General features: G+C 28.8%; 1 protein-coding gene across 1 annotated transcript in view; it reads left to right on the top strand.

The window, feature by feature from the left end:
* Window positions 1–19269, top strand: part of LOC118063895 (lachesin-like) — a 70683-nt gene extending 51414 nt beyond the window's left edge. The window contains exons 8-11 of the mRNA XM_035078117.1: window positions 8998–9054; window positions 9127–9213; window positions 16441–16539; window positions 18684–19269. Of these exons, the coding sequence (XP_034934008.1) occupies window positions 8998–9054; window positions 9127–9213; window positions 16441–16539; window positions 18684–18757 (317 nt within the window). The 3' untranslated portion in view covers window positions 18758–19269. The remainder of the gene's footprint in view (window positions 1–8997; window positions 9055–9126; window positions 9214–16440; window positions 16540–18683) is intronic.
* The last annotated feature ends 1053 nt before the right edge of the window (window positions 19270–20322 follow it).

Below are 20322 nucleotides of genomic sequence, written 5' to 3'. Positions count from 1 at the left end.
TCGGCATCTACATTTCTTCTTCGCAAGAGCTTTAGTCTCACAGAGCAAGCTCCTTTGCACGTCGACTACGTAACTCTTACTGTAAAATATTGAAGACAGAACAACCAAGTCACAAGGTACATAAGATGTTGGGCCAAGGTGGCTACGACATACGCCGCATTAATTTAAAAGATAGTTGAGCACGACTCGTGGTCGTTTGAGCTAAAGTTGTCTTCTGAATTCTGCCCAGTCAGAGAAGAAGAGGAAAAAAGAGAGGGATACTTTTAGAATCGACTTTTCTGACGAGCAAAGAAGTTTGGCAATTTCCTGGAGCTAATCTAGAGGTCGGTCAGCATTGAGATGCCGCCGAGGCAGCAAAACTAGGGAGCTCCAAGGTTGAGAGGGGATGAAATTGGACTCACACCGACCACGAACACCGAGTGATCCCATGAATTATACAAGCGACTCCTCAAACAAGGAGTAGAGCTCCGAGTACCTCTCGAGATTTCACAAGACGAACGTGAATGCGTACGCTCAAGTTAAACAGATTTTTTAACTCTTCCTACGATAACCAACTTTTTTATCACGTTGTCAATTTGTACAAAGTTTTTTTCAAAAGTTGCTTGCTACTACAATTATTCGAAATATGATTAATAACATCACGTTCTAAAAGTTCTTTTTACATTTTGTCCATGTTAACTTTAACTAGAAGTGAATCTTTTTTTACCAAATTTGGATAATTTATTGCAGTTTTTTTATTATTTATTCTTATGTACTCAAATAAATTAGAAAGTATGTTTCTTTTCATCATGAAAATATACTGTTCAATCGAGTTTATTTTGACTGGGTGAAAAATTTTGAGAGCCAGTATTTTCTTACATCTACGAATTTATTCAGCTTCTATTGAAATATAAGAACTCTATAGAATCAACGTGTATGTACGTCAAGGATAGGATATAAATATATTCAACAAAACATAGTGGAGGTAATATTATTAAGGAAATTTGCTATAACAAATTTAGGATAATTCCAACACAAACATCTTACCATTAAAAATAAGCTTATTTATTTTATTACTTCGCATTCAGTCAAATAATATCATTTCCATTTCACTTAATCAATTTATTAAAACTCTTTTTTTTCTAGAAAAAATGCTATTCAATGAACAAAACATTTTATTCAATAACAAAAATGAACTAAAAATTTTGGTCTAAGCTCATATTCTTTTGCTAACTCTTGTAATCTAATTACATGAAAATATTTCTGTATAATTCCTCGTAAAAGAACCTTAGAATAATAGTGCCCATTTTTTTGTAACTAATCATTGAAAATTGACTGACATTAAATACAATAATGTATTTGTCCAATGAATTATTTAAAATAACCATCAGAATTGAATCTATAAAAATGCTACCATACCAATTCTAAAAAAATATTTCATTGCAACTATTCAAAATACTGATTTTGTTAATTAAAAAAAATATTACTCATTTACAGTTACTTATTTATCTGACTTATTTCCCAATTGTGCTGAAATATTGTTTCATATTCGTTTTATGAATTAATCACCAGCAATAGTGAAGAGTTTTTTCATCTGAGTGGTAATTGAAATAGAAAAGTTGATTGATTTTACTAGTGATCTTTACTAAATAAATCACTCCTACCGTATTCAGTAAAATTTAACTCGTTTTCAATAATATAATTGAAAGTGAATAACTACTAGTGTTTTTTTTTACATAAAATTACAACTTTATTATTTCACTAAACTTGTCAATATGTGGAATTTTTTTAGACTTCTAAGTGTTTTTGAATAAATAGTAGTTCCATAAGTAATACATACAAGACATGCATAATATGTCAAGACTTTGAAATAGAAGAGCCATAGTTTTCAAAAATTCATACCTATACTTTGAAAACAATATTTTTTAAAAACTCATTTAATGTTTCCTTTTTAAAATTCAATCTAAAACGAGGTTGAATTCTATAAACATTGAGACAGGAAACTTGTAAAATTTTCAGTTGACATCTAACCTCCTTCATACTTGTAAACTTTCAGTTTGCGAGTAATATAGAAACTTAAAAATTTCTTCTGCACTCTTTTCAGATTAAATAAACTTGTAAAATTATTAATTTTTTGAACTGGAAAAAAATCTTACTATTAAAAAAATCCAGCTTTATAAATATGGTAAGTCAAATTAAAGATTTCACAAGACAGAAAAGTTAATGAAGTATTACAAAGAGTTACAAAGAATCAAGTTTTTATTATTCATATTGCAGAATATTTCAATTATAATTATGATTTTATTCTTAACATCTACAAAATAAGTTTAGTTGTAGATTAAATGTTAAAAGAATTTTAATTATGTTAAAAAAATATAAAATTTTTCATTCTTTGAATAGCTGTTAATTTAAATAATAACGAACTTTTTAAATTATCAGGACTTGTTCTTCTAAAAGAAATATATTTTATCCAATTCATTTGTGTCTAGTTATTTGAAGTATTCTTTTGACAAAAAAAAACCATATTAATGTTCACATTTTGATCATTTATATCATGTAATATATATATATAAATTCCAAAGGTTGGAAACCTTTGAGGTTTCATAGCCAACAGATTTTCTATCCAAAAAAAATTTAGTTAATTAAAATATTTATTTTATTTTTCTTCTTTATTATTTTGTAGACATACTTTTACAATGTTTCATTCAAAACGTAAAACAACAAATGAAACATGATACATCAAAAAAACATCATCAACATGTAGATGAAGAGCTGAAAAGGAATATTATAAATTTATTCCCATAAAACATTATTAATATTTAATATATAAATTATTATTGCATATCATATTATTCAATATTTTATATTCATTTCCTGAAACTATCAAGTTTATTTCAACAAAAGCTCAACCATAAATGATTTAAATCAAGATAGATCGATGATAAGAGTAGTGATCCTGAAGAAATTTTTAAAACTAAAGTCTGACTTCAAGTCTAAATGAACTTAATTTAAATATAATTCATGTTATGAAAATATGCCTCTCTTAGCTTGTCAAGTGAATAACTTTCAAGGATCGGATTCAGATCGAACCAAGAGTGCCTCATTCAGGTGTCAATGCCTTATGAAACTTAGAATCCCCTTAACGGTTTTCTGCTGTCGTTCTCTTTTAGAATAAATCAGTAAAGGTACCTGGAAATCAGCGATTATTGACTAACTATCAGTGTGAATGCGGTTATTGATTTATTCAGCATTAAACCTGGTAGTGGTGTACGGTGAATAATAATTTTGACTGATTTGTTTCAAGAGAAGGATAGTTGAGATCAGGTGGAGATCTATTTGAACATTTTTTAGACTGTCTAATGTCTTTATCTTTTTTTACTTATCAGATGCAATTTAATATTAACTATTATTTACAATAAAAATATTAAATCAAGATTTAATTGTAGGAATAATCTTCTACATTATTTTCTTGATAGTGCTTCAATAGCATTCTCTTCAAATAAATTACCTGAGTGGGGTTATACAATGGACCCATTATTGTTCATTTTAACACCAATTTAGCACCCCTGCTTAGACAGTAGCTATTCAGTTTTCCAGGATCACTTTAGGCATTGATTCAGTCAGTAAGCTTGGCATTCAGAATCAATCACTAACTTATAGTGATTCATTTTGAAAAGTATGTTCTAAACTCACGTGTTTGACAACTGCTGCACTATTTTCAGTAGGAAACAGGGTTAGCATATTACTGGTCAGTGCATTCAACCTTGGTCTAATGTTGGAGACTGGCTTTTGAACAAATTCTGAAAAAGAATCAAAGAATATTTATTACTTGGAAGTGATTTTTACTCAATCATTTTTGGAAAATAAAGATAAATACCTCGAAAGATGAAAATATTAATTTCAATTGCAAAATAATGTTTCATTGACAATATTCTTTGAATAATAAAAAATTTTGGTATTCAATAAAAATAAGAACGAAATATCAGGAAATATTTTTTTTTTAATTTCAGTATCAATAAGCGTGGTTGACCTAACATATGGAAATACGGTTGGCATTGGTAATACGATTAGAACCCTTTTTGTGCAGCACAGGATTATGTCGAAATTGCTGGGAATTTACATGACGATAGAATGTTCAGTGAGAAGTATTGTGATTGGCAATTGAGTTTATAATAAATTTGATCGGAAAACTCTAAAACTGCAAATTATGCGGTCAAAATATTCCTCAACAAATTCACTTCTGCTAGATAAATAAATAATTGTTTTTAATTGAATATGTAGATAAATATTCAACATGAATGAAATGAATTTTCACTATCTATCAAATCGGATCAACTCACTTTTGTCTATCATTTGGTGGTACGTAATTCATTCAAGCTCAATCAATTACGGTAGCGAGCGGGATGCTTAATAAGCAACAGCACCCACCTATGTTACCACAATTACCAAGTTAGGGCAACCCTACGATACATTCTCTCCATATCGACGCATTACAAGTACTCAAACGTCGTATCTATCGATCGTTGCAATCATAATAAACTATCAACAGACCCTCGAGAACGTGTTAACGAGCTGGCTCGCTTTTGATATAGGGAAGATCAGCTCTTAATAGTAGCTGTTCAGACAAGCTCATAGTATTAGAGTGATTGGTTTTCATCGATAATTAAAATTATTTTTCAATGAATACTTCTTCTTTTTATCCAATAAATTTTACACAATAACATTGGATAATAAATTATAATAACAAACAATATTAATTTATTGCAATATTTATTTTAAAAATATGTCATTATTAATAACCACAGTTCTTCACACACTACAGAATAATTTCAAGTGTTTCCAATATTTTAGAGCTGAATAAAAGTATTAAATGGTCTATTAATTATGGAGCATATCATTTTAAAATTAAATTGGTAAGATTAATACCAATTGATTTTTTATATTTGGCTATTAATGATGCATAGAAGTCTCTGGTTGAGAAGAAAAAAATCAGAGCATGTTTGATGACTATCAGAACTGTGTTAATAGCTTGATGAAGCATGTCATATTATGGTATTTAATATAATACCTATCAGAGCCTAATTAAAAAATCCATGAAAATGCCCTTCAAAGATGAATAATACTTTGCTTTTTGATATTTCTCATTAAATCTTCATTCGTATGAGTAATTTTTTTTAATAGGAACTAATTAAAGAGTTAATTTATTGTTATAAGATTGAACAATAGCACAATATTATCTGAATTTTATAGAGTAATCGGATTAGAAACTTATGGTTGAAGGCGTTAAATTCTTGTAAGTTACATTCTTATCATGATAAGAGTCTTATAAAATCTCCAACATTTTTGACACAGTCCTTAATTTAGTCCTGATAATTTTCCAGATGGTTTTAAATTTAATATATTTGATTCCTTATACAATTGTTCTTTTCAAAATGAATTTATATCATCTGGCTTGGAAACTTCAAAACTACCACATTTGTAATTATTCTACATTCATACTTATCTCACTCTTCGCTATTTTGTCTCTAATTGAATTAATTTTATCAGTTTAAAATCACATAGAAACTTATACGTCCGATTGTTATCACAACAAAAGGATTAATCAGAAGAAAATGGCAAATAATTAAATAAAACTAATGAGACATCATTAATGCTCATATCTTTTTTCAGGTAAATTTCATTTGCATTGATAAGCCTTGCATTTAACCAATATCACTGTGCTAAACAAAAGTTTCAACTGATCTTTCGTTCACAGATGTATTTATCAGAAGGATTTATACAACACATTAGCGAATAACTCAAATCAGCCGAGGGCTACTGTCTAGAGCAGAAACTTCTATGCCGCTATGCACGCATAACCTGCAAATAGTTATCGAAATGGTATTACTCTATCTTCGAGAATAGTAAAATTTTTTTGCCTGAAGCTGAAATTGAATAACATAAATGATAACATCTATTTAAATAGTACAACTTTTGTAGGTTAAAAAAAAAGCGAGCTGGAAAATAAAAACTTTATACCGTACCTTAAATTTTTTTTAACATTAATGACATTGCTTGATGAAATGTGTCATCTCATGACATATCGAACATAGAAAGAAGAAAAAGCCAACTTCGCACTAAGAGAGAATCACTGACGCTTCGTAAGATTGATTGGAGTCACGGGATGGAAAATTAACGGATAGTCCCGTGTCATGGAAGGGTCATAAGGAAGAAGATGAGGAAGAATGTGACATTGACCGCATACTAATGCTATATAGATATATAAATATACGATAGATTATATAACGAGTGGAATCTTTTTATGAATTGGATAAAAATTAGGTAAAAGAAAAAAAAAATGTAAATTTAATGAAGTGAAGTTTGGGACGATTGACGACTCGACCAAAGTATAGTGTAAGTTTAGTTGGCAACCGTGAACAGATGGACGAGTAAAGCAAAGACCGTCCCATTACGCTAATTAGAGAATGTTGGAGATTTTAACGAGATTCCGGTAAACTTTTTCACCGTGAAGCTTTTATAAGCTTAAATGGTAAAATTTTTTAGTCCGAAATAGTTGACAACAATAATTACTGTTGATATGGAAAGATTTTAAAATTTAATATGTCAAATTAATAGTGTTAGATCGAATATAGCAAAAAGTTGACTGTTCACACGATACGTGTCTGTGCAACCAATCATCAATCAGAAGAATATGAAGTTAAATGGTCGAGACAACGAGTTTTAATATATCCCGGGAGAAATAAAAGTTAGCTCGATAAATCAAAAATGTTCTACCTCGCTCAGTCTGGCTGCCACTCAGCCGGGAACAAAATGGCAACTCTTGGTTGTTGTCGTCATCATTCTTTCCTCTTATTCTCCATCTCTCAGTCTCTATTTCCTCTATCTATTCAATGTCCTCTTTTTACCGTCCTATCGGCCAGTGACTCATTCTTCCGTCACAAACTCACAAAAATGATAAATGAATTTTTGTGACTGCTTATTTCTATTCACATAATTTTATTGAAATGATGCATGAAATCTTCCAGAAAATATACCAAATAAAATAATGGTATCACCAATATTAAGAAGACTCCAACTATTAAATATGGTTAGTAAAAAAATTTTGTTACAACTCGTGTAAATTAATTGTTTCTTTTTAAGTTGACAGTTCAGAGGAAACATTGGTTTGATGTTTTATAATCAGACTTCTTTGAACAATGATAGAAGTGTCAACCCTTTAACTGCACACCTTGTATTAAACAAGACAAAAATTATTTAAGATTAAAAAATTTGGATAAACAAGAGACTAGGATAACTTGATAGAATATTTTTTTTAAAACCTTGCTATCTAGACTTACAATGTATTCCTTGTTGGACGGTCATAAACTATAAGATTTTCTCTTTTCTTTGCATGTAGGATAAAATCAGAATACTTGTCATACGGGTATATTTGCCTTATTACTTGAATAAAATAAACAATAACTTTTAATGCTATTTAGAATCATAATGAATTAAACTGAAGTATTAAATATTAATTGGAAATGTTTTCTATATTGTCATGATCAAATTGAGTTGACAGCTACCATCATTTGCATACATTTCTATTTAACAACCAGGTTGATATTTTGACTTGAAGACATGTCGTCAATTGCTGAAATAAACCTCGATATATTTAATGAAAAAAATTTCAACTTCCCTTTTCTCTTGAATCTCACCCTAATAGGAAAAAAGATTGGCTCATCTTTAACTCAACGTTGAACCAAGATTAGATACATTGGTACAACATTGGATAAAGATTGAGTTCATCTTTGTTTCTACTGGGGCGAACTAAAAATTGTATTATTAATATCAGAATAGTATTTTTAATCATGTGTACATCTGTTGTAATTCCTTATAAATTTATCAGCAGTTATAGCTAAGATGAATTTAGAAACAACTTTTTGTTTATTCGAAATCAAGTAAGAATATTACTCATAAAATATTTAATATTGATGGTTCAGAGGATTCTAAATATGCTTGGTAGGAATATCAGACTTGGGTAAAGATAGACCAAAGGTCCCGAAGAGGGATCAGATTTATGCTTATAGATTCAAATGAATATATTTTTTATCAACAGATAAAGTAAATGAACATTGATGCTACCTCAATCACAATAGTTTAGAAAATGAGGAAAATGTCCTGGATGGAGCAAGAAAATGTTGCTAATTGAATAAATAAACAGTTTCATAAATGGCTTAATTAAAAGTTGATTCAAGAACGTTGTGACTGGGCAATTATTTGAAGTATGTTGTGAATTCAAAAAAAAAATATTCCCATAAAAGCGTCACTTTGCAATTGACTTTTTCAAATGTACTAAAGAAAACAAACTTTAAACTTTGAGCAACAGCTTTGAGTTGACCAAACTTGTTTACATACCACACTATTCGTTATGCAAGCTCGTCTCGTTTGCGTCAACCTTGTGATTAATCGAAATTTGATGCCACATATTTTCCCAGTCAGCTAACTCTCGATCGAGCTCGTAACGCTTTTTTCCATCACTTTTTTTTATAAACGTCAATCAATCTTGAACTTGTTAAATTTTCTAACTAAATGAAAAATTTGTTGAAATTTCTAAGCTAAAAAAAAAACATTTCATATATATTTAGCTCAATCATATGCGAAGTAGACAAACGTTCTACGTAATTGTATCAAGTTAAGACGAATGACCAAATTAAGGCTAATTATTCAAGCATATACTCTCGACACGACTACCACCAAACATTGGTTTGCCCAGTAACCGGATAAAATATGATGAAGATTTAGGCGGCTGGTCACACCAGTTTCACCACCATACTACATCAGTTATGTAATAGGTTTAAAAGGTAAAGTTAGTAACAGGTGGTGCAATTCATAACAACTGTGTGTTATCTTCTGCGACGACTCTTATCTTCTCTAGTGACGATATACCATTATTTTTTTGTGTGTTATTGTGCATATGTACCCCCACACCATACTGTAATAATACTTTTATTAGAAATAAAAACTTTTGTTTTGTTTCAGTGTCTACCCCACCAAGTACCAGTCCAAGCCCAACAACAACGGAATTGGTGAAAAATGGTAAAAATTTTATTCTATTTCCAACATTTTTGCTCAATCACGATAAATAATTATTCAATTCTTTTTGTTTAGTGTGGGATGTTTTAACGGAAGTTAATAATTCTATAGATAGTAAACCAAGTTCGCTCATGTTTCCGAATGGGAAAACTCCGAAAATTGGTAAAGTAGTGCATTATGATATTTTCGTTGCATGCATTCGATCAATTCAGGAAATAAATTAGCTTCAAGAGTAAAGCATTACTTTAAACTATTGCGATAAAATATATTTTATTTTTCTTCATTTACTTCATTGTTAAACAACATTTCTAAAAGCTTTAAATTTAAAATCTGGAAAAAAATTTACAACTTTTTCTTTAAAACAAACTTTTCTATAAGACCTTCAAAATTTTATTTTATTGCTGCTGTTTCAAGAGACATTCTTAAATTAATTATTTAGCTCACAGAACATTTTTAGATATAAGTATTATCTTACACTAATTATAAAGTATTTGATCAAAGAAGTCTTACATTACTATGATCTTAAATACTTTCTACTAGTGAAATAAGAATATTTCAAAACTTCTATTTTAAAGTGTTTAATTTCTATGCACTCTGAATGTTTTGATATGACGTCATCGATTTGATTAATATTGCAATCACTTGAATATATTCAAGTCCATTAAAAGTTACTACAATATTAATTAAAAATGTGATGTCATATTAAAACACTTTTAGTGCATTTGATAAAACACAAAAATAAATTTATAAATACATTCTTATTTTTTTAATATTATAAAATAACGGTACAAGAAATTGTTTCGATGAATTATTTTTATAATAATAATCGCAAAAAAAATTAAATTATTTAACTGAAGTGTGTATGAAAAATAAAAATGGAGAAATAAAAATTTTATTCGGTAAAGCTCCATACGTCGTCACTTCACGTTTAGAACAGTTCAAAAAGCTATAACACCTTCAGAGAGTAACTTTGAGGCAATCGGCCCGCATACGACCTTAAACGACACCACGGAAAGTTAGTGGACGGACTTAGAGTGGCGACAGATTGGCTGAGCAGTGTGGTTGGTGAAAGTACGATGGTGTAAAGAGTAGAAGAGAAAGAGAACGAGTGAAGTAGGAAGAGCTGAGATACGGTAGTGCTGCTAGACTGCCACAGACTATAGTGAGGGTTGTAACATCAATATTTCATGTATGCTAACACGCCAAAACTAATAATGCTCCAGCGAGGCAGACCCAAGAATAATATCAGCAACCACGTACAGTCACATGCATATATGTATAACAGCCACGCAAACTTGTACGCACATTACACAGCTGTTCATGAATACATGCGTTCACTCGTTTTCGTTATACCCACTATTGCTCTTTTCTCTATTCTTAATCATCTTGACCTTCGTTTACCTCACATTTTCTTTTCAACTTCTCGTCATTCTAAAAGCGCATTAAAATACAAACCTCATTATATTAAATTCCAAAAAGGTTCAACATATCATTCATGAAAGAAAAGGTATTTTATTCATCATGAAAATACCATTTAAAAGCAGAGAAGCTTTAAATGCCAAAATTCTTGAAAATTTTGAAGAAGAACTTGTGTGTGTCATTTTAGAAAAAAATATCTGATGGATATTTTAGTGAATTAAGTACCTTTGACAGAGTTAATTTTTCACCATAACTTATTTGAAGCTATTTTACACATTAAAGGTTTGAATGAAGAAAAAGTTAAGTATGAAGAGGAAGAGAAATGGCACTAGTAGAGAATTGCTTGTTCCAACTACTACGACGACGACGATGGCATAAGTCGGTATCCGCTAGAGAAATGGCTTACGCCTCAAGCGCTTGTCGGAACAGAATGTAGGGGAAACAGTGTGGGCGGTAAAGGGGAAGAGGTGAGGTTTGTAATTGGCGCAACATCTGCGGTCTGTGGGGTGGCATTAATGTTTGCTCCCTCGTACTCATACCACTACATCGTGTTTTATCTACCAACTACTAACCTCCGCGATATCTATTTTGTACATAACTGCTCACGCATCTACACGCATAAATGGTGGTAAGGAAACAAAAAAAATAATAATAAACTTAGTGGCAATAATATTGACAAAAAGTCATACTTGGATCCAAAAGCAGCCACTGATTATTGTTACTTGGTTGGAAAGTTTGGAAAAATCTTGCAACAAGTTTGAGGATAAAAGAATATGGCTTAACTGTTATGGGACAATTTTGAAAAAAATACCGAAGTGAATATAAAAGTAGCTTTTAGAGTGAATCGATGAAAAAGCCAACACTTTCTTAAAAACTGTATACAAACTCGTGATGTTTGTATCTTGAATCCTGATATTCTGTAACTTACACAAAAGTTGAGGAAGTCTGTCGAGCATCTCCTAGTATAAGGATGGAGAGTGAGTAAATAGGGTAAGTACAAGCTTGACGTGTTGCTCAGAGGGGCGGAAACGGAACCACGGTAAAGAGATGCCGGTGGCTTAAACTCCCACTTTACTTCGTTTAGCTTTCGCGGTCTTGCTACGATATAACATTGAGTAAAGTTAACCCATCAAGAGTTTCGTTATCGTATAATGCTCAATTCATACAGGTAAATTTAACTGTAATCAACACAATATACCTATATTATTATTATTAAAAGAAAAATATATATGCATAAATTAATTATTTATACATGCAAAGTAATTTTAAAAAAATCACCATATCACAAAGACCTATCTGTTCAAAGTCTCTAGAATAGAGAGATTCTAAAAATAATACTATACAGCTGAGAAATGTTCTTTTATAGATAAAATAAATTTTTGTTTAAATTATTTCGATTCATCAATCCTCTAATAATAAGACATTCGAGTACTTATTAGAACTCTCTGCTGGCTAGCTTCATTTCTCAAGCAAATAAATATAAAAAGTCATATCAAGTTTTTATGTTAATAATATTGAAATTATATTCCAACATGAGATTAGATTTTCTTTAAAATAAAATTGTTATTGTTTCTATAAAAAAAAAACAAAAATGAAACTTCCTTTCTTGATATAATTAAAAATATAGTATTTGATAACATGGTACCATCAACTTGATGACTTCTTAAATGACATGATTTTTTGACTATCCCTAGGAGGAACATCGAATAGGTTCATCATTGAACTAGCATGAAGTTCTCATTCAGCAGTAGTTGTCTGCTCAGCCATGACTGGATGATTACTTCATTTCCTAGCAAGTTGGACCCTTCTACCTATTGAATAAAAATCAATTAGTCTCATCACTCAACGATTCCTCTTATGTAGTTTTATAATTGACTAATTAGTTACCATAAATTAATTCATCAGATTAAATACAAATATTGTATTAAACACAAGCTCATGTTTTTACCCAAATTTTATGATTATGTCCCAGGAAAATAATGTTTCTATCAACGAATCTCCACATGAGTATAACTGTGTGTAATACAATCCATGTCTCTCGTATATACAAGCAAGCCACTCACTCTTGACATCCAATAGCTTCATTGATTGTGATAATGGTCACTTATGTTGAAACAATGGAATTAGAGCAGTTATACCAAGTCCTACTGAGGGTTAAATTGAGGGACAGATAGCAGCACGTGAACGCAGTTGTATCAACCCCACCTCTAGTACACTTATATGCCACACAATGTTCGTGCAGTCTCCTCATATAACTCGTGCTCTGTCACTGCTAATGTTTAGCTAAAATTTGCATGCGTCTGTACCACCAACCAGCCCTTCTTAGTCAGAATCCAGTAAGCTGTTGGATACTGTTCTCCAACATTCTCTATTGTTCAGAATGATCGGCAAGCCTCATGTTGCTCCTCTCATTATAATGTAAACGAGCATATATGTACATTACAAATATCTATAAGATCTATATATGACGATCAATTATCTTATCAAAATAGGCTATTCGAGAATACAATCTGAATGTGATCATTAATTCGAGTACGTTATTCGAGTGAAATTTAATCTGTAATCTACCAGCTAATTAAATGCTTTATTCTATCTACTTATTTTTTGACTATTTTTATTAAATCTTCAACATTATATGAAAATTATTCATTTTTTGATAATTAATAAGTCTTTAATCACTGAATATCTCTTGATATTAATAGATAATATTTTTGTAAATGTCTGTAACATTATTTTATTAATCGTACTTAATTTAATTATTTAATGATTTAGAAAATTTATTTTTATTTTAATAATCCGGTCATACAATGTGACCTCAAGTTTGATTAAATAATTTAAATATTTTTCTGAATTAAATCATGACATTTTTATATGATTTATTAACTATTAACAATTCTTCATTTAGCTCAAAAAATACTCTTTGAATTAATTGTTTATTAACTTTGTTATCAGCATATGTAATAAATTTTTTAATCAAATAATTTAATTAATCCTTTTTTATACATATATTTTTAAAAAACCTCATTCTCTGACATCAATTAAATATATTATCAATTTTTTTTAGAAATAATTTCAATAACAAATCATATAAAATCAGTCTTAAAATTGATGTTATAATTTTCTTGAGCTTATTTAACTCTTTGTAGTCTCATGTGATACTTCAAAAATAATAATAATTAACAGTAATAGCAACAATTAATCCTAAGTTTTAACATGAGAATTCGTACAGTGTCGTACATGAATTTTTAATTTTTATTTCTCGCAGTGTAGTGTAGTGCAGTGATTATTATCATGTATAATTAAAATTTCCAAGATTATTGTCATTCGTTTAAAATTTATAAACTGATTGATCGACTGTTCACAAACATATTCGTAAACATAGCATTTGAATTCAACTGAAGCTTCAGGTGCAAGAAAAAAATCTATTGTTAGTCATTCTGTTGTTTTCGCATCACTTGTTTCGTGTGTCGAGTGTATCGTGTGAAGTGAAGTGTCTATAGCAACTTAAACGTGATCTTAAGTGTATTCTATAGAGTTTTGAAGCTATTTATTTTAGTCAAAATGAACAATTTATTACCTTTTTTTTCCTTTCATCATTTAAATTGAAAATATTCATCAATTATCTGAAAAAAATAATGTCTATTATTAAAATTAAATTTCATTCAATTTAATTACAATACTTTTTTGTTGTATTGAAAAACTGACCTCCAATTTTCTCTTTAAATTGATCTTTTAAATTACAATATTTGTAATATTTTTTCATTTCTGAAGATTAATAAGCTAATGATTTAGCAGACAGCTTTGTGCTCGGAAAATTTTATGATTAAAAAAAACTTGACGAAGTTGGGTACTTTAATCAAATAAAATGTCTTTGAGTGTCTTATTGAAAATTTAATATTACAATTTATCTTAAAATCTCCTAGTAAAACTGGAGAAGAATAAATTAATGAAAATTAAACAAGTGAATAAAAAAAATATTTTCAACTTTCATTGTAAATTATTTTTAACTAAAAAACATTTTCTAATATTAAAAAACCAAATTTTAACTCTACCTAATAATAATTATCTCAAATAAATGACAATTAATTTTTTTATAGGGTCTAAAATAGCTGTTTAGCAAATGTCAAATGACACAGTACCTTAGGATATATTTTCACAATATTTATGTGATATACATGAAAATACATTACTTAAATTATACTTGTTTATTTTGTGAGCTAAAATCAACTTTAGTAACTATGTATTTACTGTCAATCAAGCTCTTAGCTAAATATTGCGTTTATGTATGGAAGCCATTATTGTGCTTCCTGTTGAGTAGTTAATTATGTAAGCCTTAATTACAATACTTTGACAAAGTTTTATAAAATAATATCACAAAAAAAAATAAAAAAACAACGTAAAATCATATAAAATCTAAGTACAAAGGTAAATCTGGATCCTGATGGTCTTCCGAAATGGACTTTGAAGACGAGAAAGCGTCATGTTGTACACTGAACGTGGCAAACCAATGAATATAAGCCCTCAGATGAGGTTAAGAGAATTGTGTTTACCTTGAGTTTGCATACTCGTTGTAGCTCCCTTGTTACCCTCTTTACACGCCAATGGAGGTGTAAACATCTTTAGTCAAGAGGCACTTCATTGTCGCTCCCTTTGTCTCGGACCTGCTTGCTCCGTTGTCTTTAACACCCGTAACCTTTTATTTCTAATGAGTCTGCCAAACTTACATATAAATATTATTTCAGAGATAAAATTCAATTTAGGTCTGTTAAATAAAACGTGATCATTTTTTTTATGCTTTTGTCTCTAAATTACGACAATCAATGAACTCGTTAGAAGTTTCTTTTAATTTATTGGTTCACATAAATAGTCATTAAATGATAAAAGTAATAAACTGACTTTCAAAATGATAGTATTAAGGCAATTAAAGATTTACGTCATTAGATGTTTTAGTGGAAAATTCATTGATTATCTTCTCAGTTTTATAAAGGTGGTTTTAAAATTATCTCAATTTAGACAAGTATTGGATAATAATTTATTCAGTATTTTCTGATACAATCCAAAAGTAATTATTTATTTAAAAAAAATTCATCTCTTTTATTCTCTTCTATTATTAATTAAGCATTTTTGAAAAGAATAGATACATTTCAATACAATCCTTGAATATTTTAATCTTTTTTAATGAATCAAAATCTATTTATTAAGAATTATCTTTCATTAGCTTTTACTAAATTTTTTTTCTTGAATTTAAACAATCCGAGCGGAAATATGGTTTAGGCACCAAGTAGGCAGCAAATTCGTCATTAAAATTTTAATGGTCTTTCGGTAAACCTAACGACAACTCTACTCTAATTAATCGAAAAATTTTTGATGTCTGACTAAACAAGACTTTTCTACTTATTGTGAAAGTTTCAATTTTTTTTATTTGTCCAATACATTTACATAAATTAATAAACTAGTATAAATCATATATTCTATTCTTCAACATAAATTATTTCATTAGATTAAATATAGAATTGTCATAAAGAATTATTCATTCATTGATGATTTTATAGGAATAGAAATATCCAAGTATGTCATGATATAACTTCATTTTTGGAAGTATGTCATATTAACAAAGTTAAAACTTGTGAATATGGCGTCAACAAATCAATTAACATATAAAGTAGATATATGAATACTGAAAAAAAATATGAATTATTATAATGCACATAGAGTGTGTTCAATATTAAAGCTCCATACACAAACTATTGTATTTTGTAGTCACTTTATAATTTGTTTTTAACAATTATAACATACATAGATGTACAGTATGAAGTAGTAGATTAATTAAAAAAAATTAATAATAATAAATAATGTTATAACTTAACAAAAAGAATGAGATAATAAAACGTAAATAATTCTAAAAGAAATAAATGTAATGTAACTGTAACTCAATTTGTAAAATTTATGAATGTTTTTCTTGACTTTCAGATAAGAAATCTGGATCAAACCTCAACGAAATAAATAAATCCGAGCAAAAATCCGGTGATATAGAAGAAAAGAGTAACTACAATTGGCCATCCAATCATGGTAAGCAATATAATCAAATGTTGAATTAATTCACTTACAATAATTGCGCGACCACGGTATGTAAACCAATCGAGAGAACTTTGCCCAACAAAGTTTGAGGACGATGTCTGGGTATGGGCAAAAGTCGACGAGATGGTACAAGAAAATGAATGCACAGTGGCTTAATCGGGTTTTCTGACAAGTTCGCACAACTTCTCGGATGGCTCTTTCTCTTCAATCTTTCCTTCTCTTTCGACCTCCCAGCTTTTCTTCTCCCCATTGACTCTTACCACAATATCTCTACATCTACAAACATCTTAAAACTCCAAGACGATGTATATAAAACTCAAGGATCAATAACCAACTCTCTGATTCAATATCAGACAATTGCATTTTTTCGTCTTATCTTCGTGTACGTATTTTTCTTTTAATCTCTATTTCTCGCATAATTCGGTTATAAATGAAAATCGAAATCGGGTAATCGATTGAAATACTATCACATTAGTATTATTTATTTAATCGTATTGAAATTAATTTTTTTTAATTTTTCAAAAGAAACTAGAAATTAAAATACCTTAAAAAAAAATAATAATAACATTAAATTTCGATTTTTTATGTTCTATACCAGAAATACTCTATTCATAATTGAAAAATACTACAAAATTAAAACAATGAAATCAATTATAAATTAATCCCATTTTAATAATTAACCTCATTGAACTAATATTTGTCATTAATAATGAATTTTTTTTCCATTAAATAATAGTGAAAACTTATTTATTAATATCCAATGAAAATGAGTATTTATTTGAACTTCAGTGTGACAATAGCACAATTATAAATAAAAAATCAGATGATTATGAAGTATTATAAATCAAAGCGTTACTAAACAATTTAATTGAAAAAGAATAGCTGAACGCATTGCGAATTTGCCGTTCTTTAAAGAGATGAGATAAAAAAGATGAACAAAGTAATAAAAGGAAAAGGCTACGTAGCACGAATGCAGAGTAACAGAATAGGATAGCAGACAAAAGTTGCGGAGTTCGGAAGTCCCGTGGGATACGAGAGGAGTATACTCTTTTTTCTCTTTCTCACACCATCTCTCTCTTCGTTTCTCTTCCTCCCCTCCCTCCATACACTTTTCTTTCTTCTTGATACTCTTTCTCTTATTCTCTTCGCAATTTTTCTTTTTTTTTTTTTTTCGTTTTTAATGATAAAATAAACGAAGCACCACTACTTCCAAGAATTCGCCTCATTGTATTGGAAGCTTAATCAAAGATGAATGGAACTGAAAAATCAGGAACAATATGGCTCTTTCGATAATAAGAAAAAAAATTCTAATATTATTCATCTCTATTTGATATTGAGGTATTTAGTGACTTAACGTCTCGGTTTCCTTTCAATTGTTCAAAATAAGATATTTATTGTTATTAATGAACTTCTTTATCACTTGTTGATAATGAATTGAATTATATTTAGTAAATTATGCATTTACTAACAAAACAATTCATGAATATCTAGAGGGGAATTATTAAAAGAACATTTATGTTCAATCAGAGTAAATGCTAATGTTAAATGCTTCATAAATAAGAGATACTTGAAATTAACTTCAACTATAATTATTTTTTGAAATTAAAAATGAGAATTATGCAGTTAATTATTTCAATTTATTACTTTAAATAATCAAAATTATCTTTAAAAAAGATATAGTAATTTAATGATATGATTATTATTTTTTGTTTATCTGTAGAAAGATAATTTAAGTTCTTTATGAAATTATTGGCAATGATTAAAATAATTCTAGATTTATTCCATCTTAATAAACTAAGACTAACTCTTTCAAACTCACCGGAGCACGAAATAAAACTTGTTTTCTTTTATTTCCATATCTTTTAAGAATTTTTTTTTACTTCATTTTCGAGTTTGCAAACAACGTGGGAGAAGATGGAGTAAAGTGGGACACGAAAAAAAAAATGTAAAGCAACAAATTAACCAATATATTAACAAATGTTAATAATTTTTAATGCGTTTAATGAATATTTTCTTAATTTAATTATTAACATTTAAAATGTTTAAATAATCTTCTTAATTGACTTCTAATTAATTTTAAGTAATAAATTCACAGGTAAGTATTGATGCAAGCAATAATGAATTTTATGTTTCAGACCTTGCTATCCGAGTAGCAACAACAACTTCTGTTTTGATATTGAATCTGACTGTTACCTGGATTATTCGATAAACATAAACACGGACGTCGCTGGATATTACGTTAATCGAGTGGTTCCCTTGAACTAAAGATCATCACAAAGACTGATCATGTGTAGTTAGAAAAATATGCAAACAAACATCTTAACGTGAGCCGTCAAATTATAAATTATAATGTTAGTGGATGCATTTGATGAGTGCATTTTCTAACACAGCAATGTAAGTGCAATATGAACAATTTAAATTTTGAGGGCATTGCGATTAAAGAAATAAACATCACCGAAAGAAGCAACCATGACGCTTTTGATGTAATATTTTATGTAACAGATAATCTCGCGCCAAGCCGAATATTTCTTTTAATGCAGAGGCCTTTCGCTTTATATACTAGTCCATTTTCAACGTCGTGTATATCGATGGGAAAATTCTATGAATGCCAAAATAACAAACAATATTTTCAGATGTCAGCATGAATCATTTGTGCTCGTAATTTTATTCTGTCTCATCATCTGCTCGACTTTTGAAATATCAAAATCTTGCTTCTATTTCTATCTTCTACTACTTACATGTTCTTGAGCTTCTATAAAATTCTTCTGACCCCATCTGTATGCTTGAGATTAAAACGTCAGGTTTCCTTCGTTGAATTTTTTTTCTTTCATCTTTTATTCTTGACTTACAAGAATAGAATATATGCAGTTGACTGCCCACATCTATTTACCTAATGATTTTCAATTTATATTCTCTTTTCTTTTTTTTAATAATATTTTACAAGTGCTTGTATATAGAGAAAATTTTTAGGTAAATATTATCAAATACAGATTTGAAATTACTTTTTAAACCTGTCAATCAAAGAATATTAAGACATTCAAATAATCGGAGCCAATTTTATACTGAAGATTACTTTAACTATCTAACTAAAACGAACTCCTTTCAAGAGTGAATGTTTCTCTTCGGTAAGTTTTGCTTCGTGCAGTATTAATTTTATTCTCACACTTGATAAATTTATGTTTATATGAAAATATTTTATTTACCTCATTTTAAAATATTACTTGACAATTGTCAAGACTATAGTATATTCATATTTATTGCATGTAAATTAATTAACCATTTATAATAAAACTGTTACTAATTATAAATTATTTACAAAAATAATTAATGATTAAATATGTAAATAATGCAAGATTAATCATATTTAAATCTTATCAATTATTCAATCAAATTATACTGTAAATGCAAAATTATGGGGTAATATAAAAATATAGTAAAAATATCAAAGGCATGAACTTATCAATACAAGAGGATTTGTAAAAAATGAAAAAAGATGCTTATAAATTTGAAAATTAGAAACACTAGTTTTTAATTGTTAGATATAAATATAAAACAAAATTTCCAGATGATCATTTGATTAGAAAATTAATCATTCTGTACATATTTTGCCATGGTAATAGAATTTTCCTCAATATTTTTACTAGAAAAAATTTATCCTTGAATACATCTTTCGATTAAAAAATTATTACGTTTAATTTCCCTTTCATTAAAAAGCTTTGCATCAATAAAGCTAGTGTTAATCTAATACCTATGGATATATACATGTACTTCATT

Source organism: Chelonus insularis, unplaced genomic scaffold (genome assembly GCF_013357705.1).
Source record: "Chelonus insularis isolate UGA/USDA-ARS -01 unplaced genomic scaffold, ASM1335770v1 contig_116_pilon, whole genome shotgun sequence".
Taxonomy (NCBI): Eukaryota; Metazoa; Arthropoda; class Insecta; order Hymenoptera; family Braconidae; genus Chelonus; species Chelonus insularis.
This window is presented reverse-complemented; position numbering and strand designations above follow the sequence as displayed.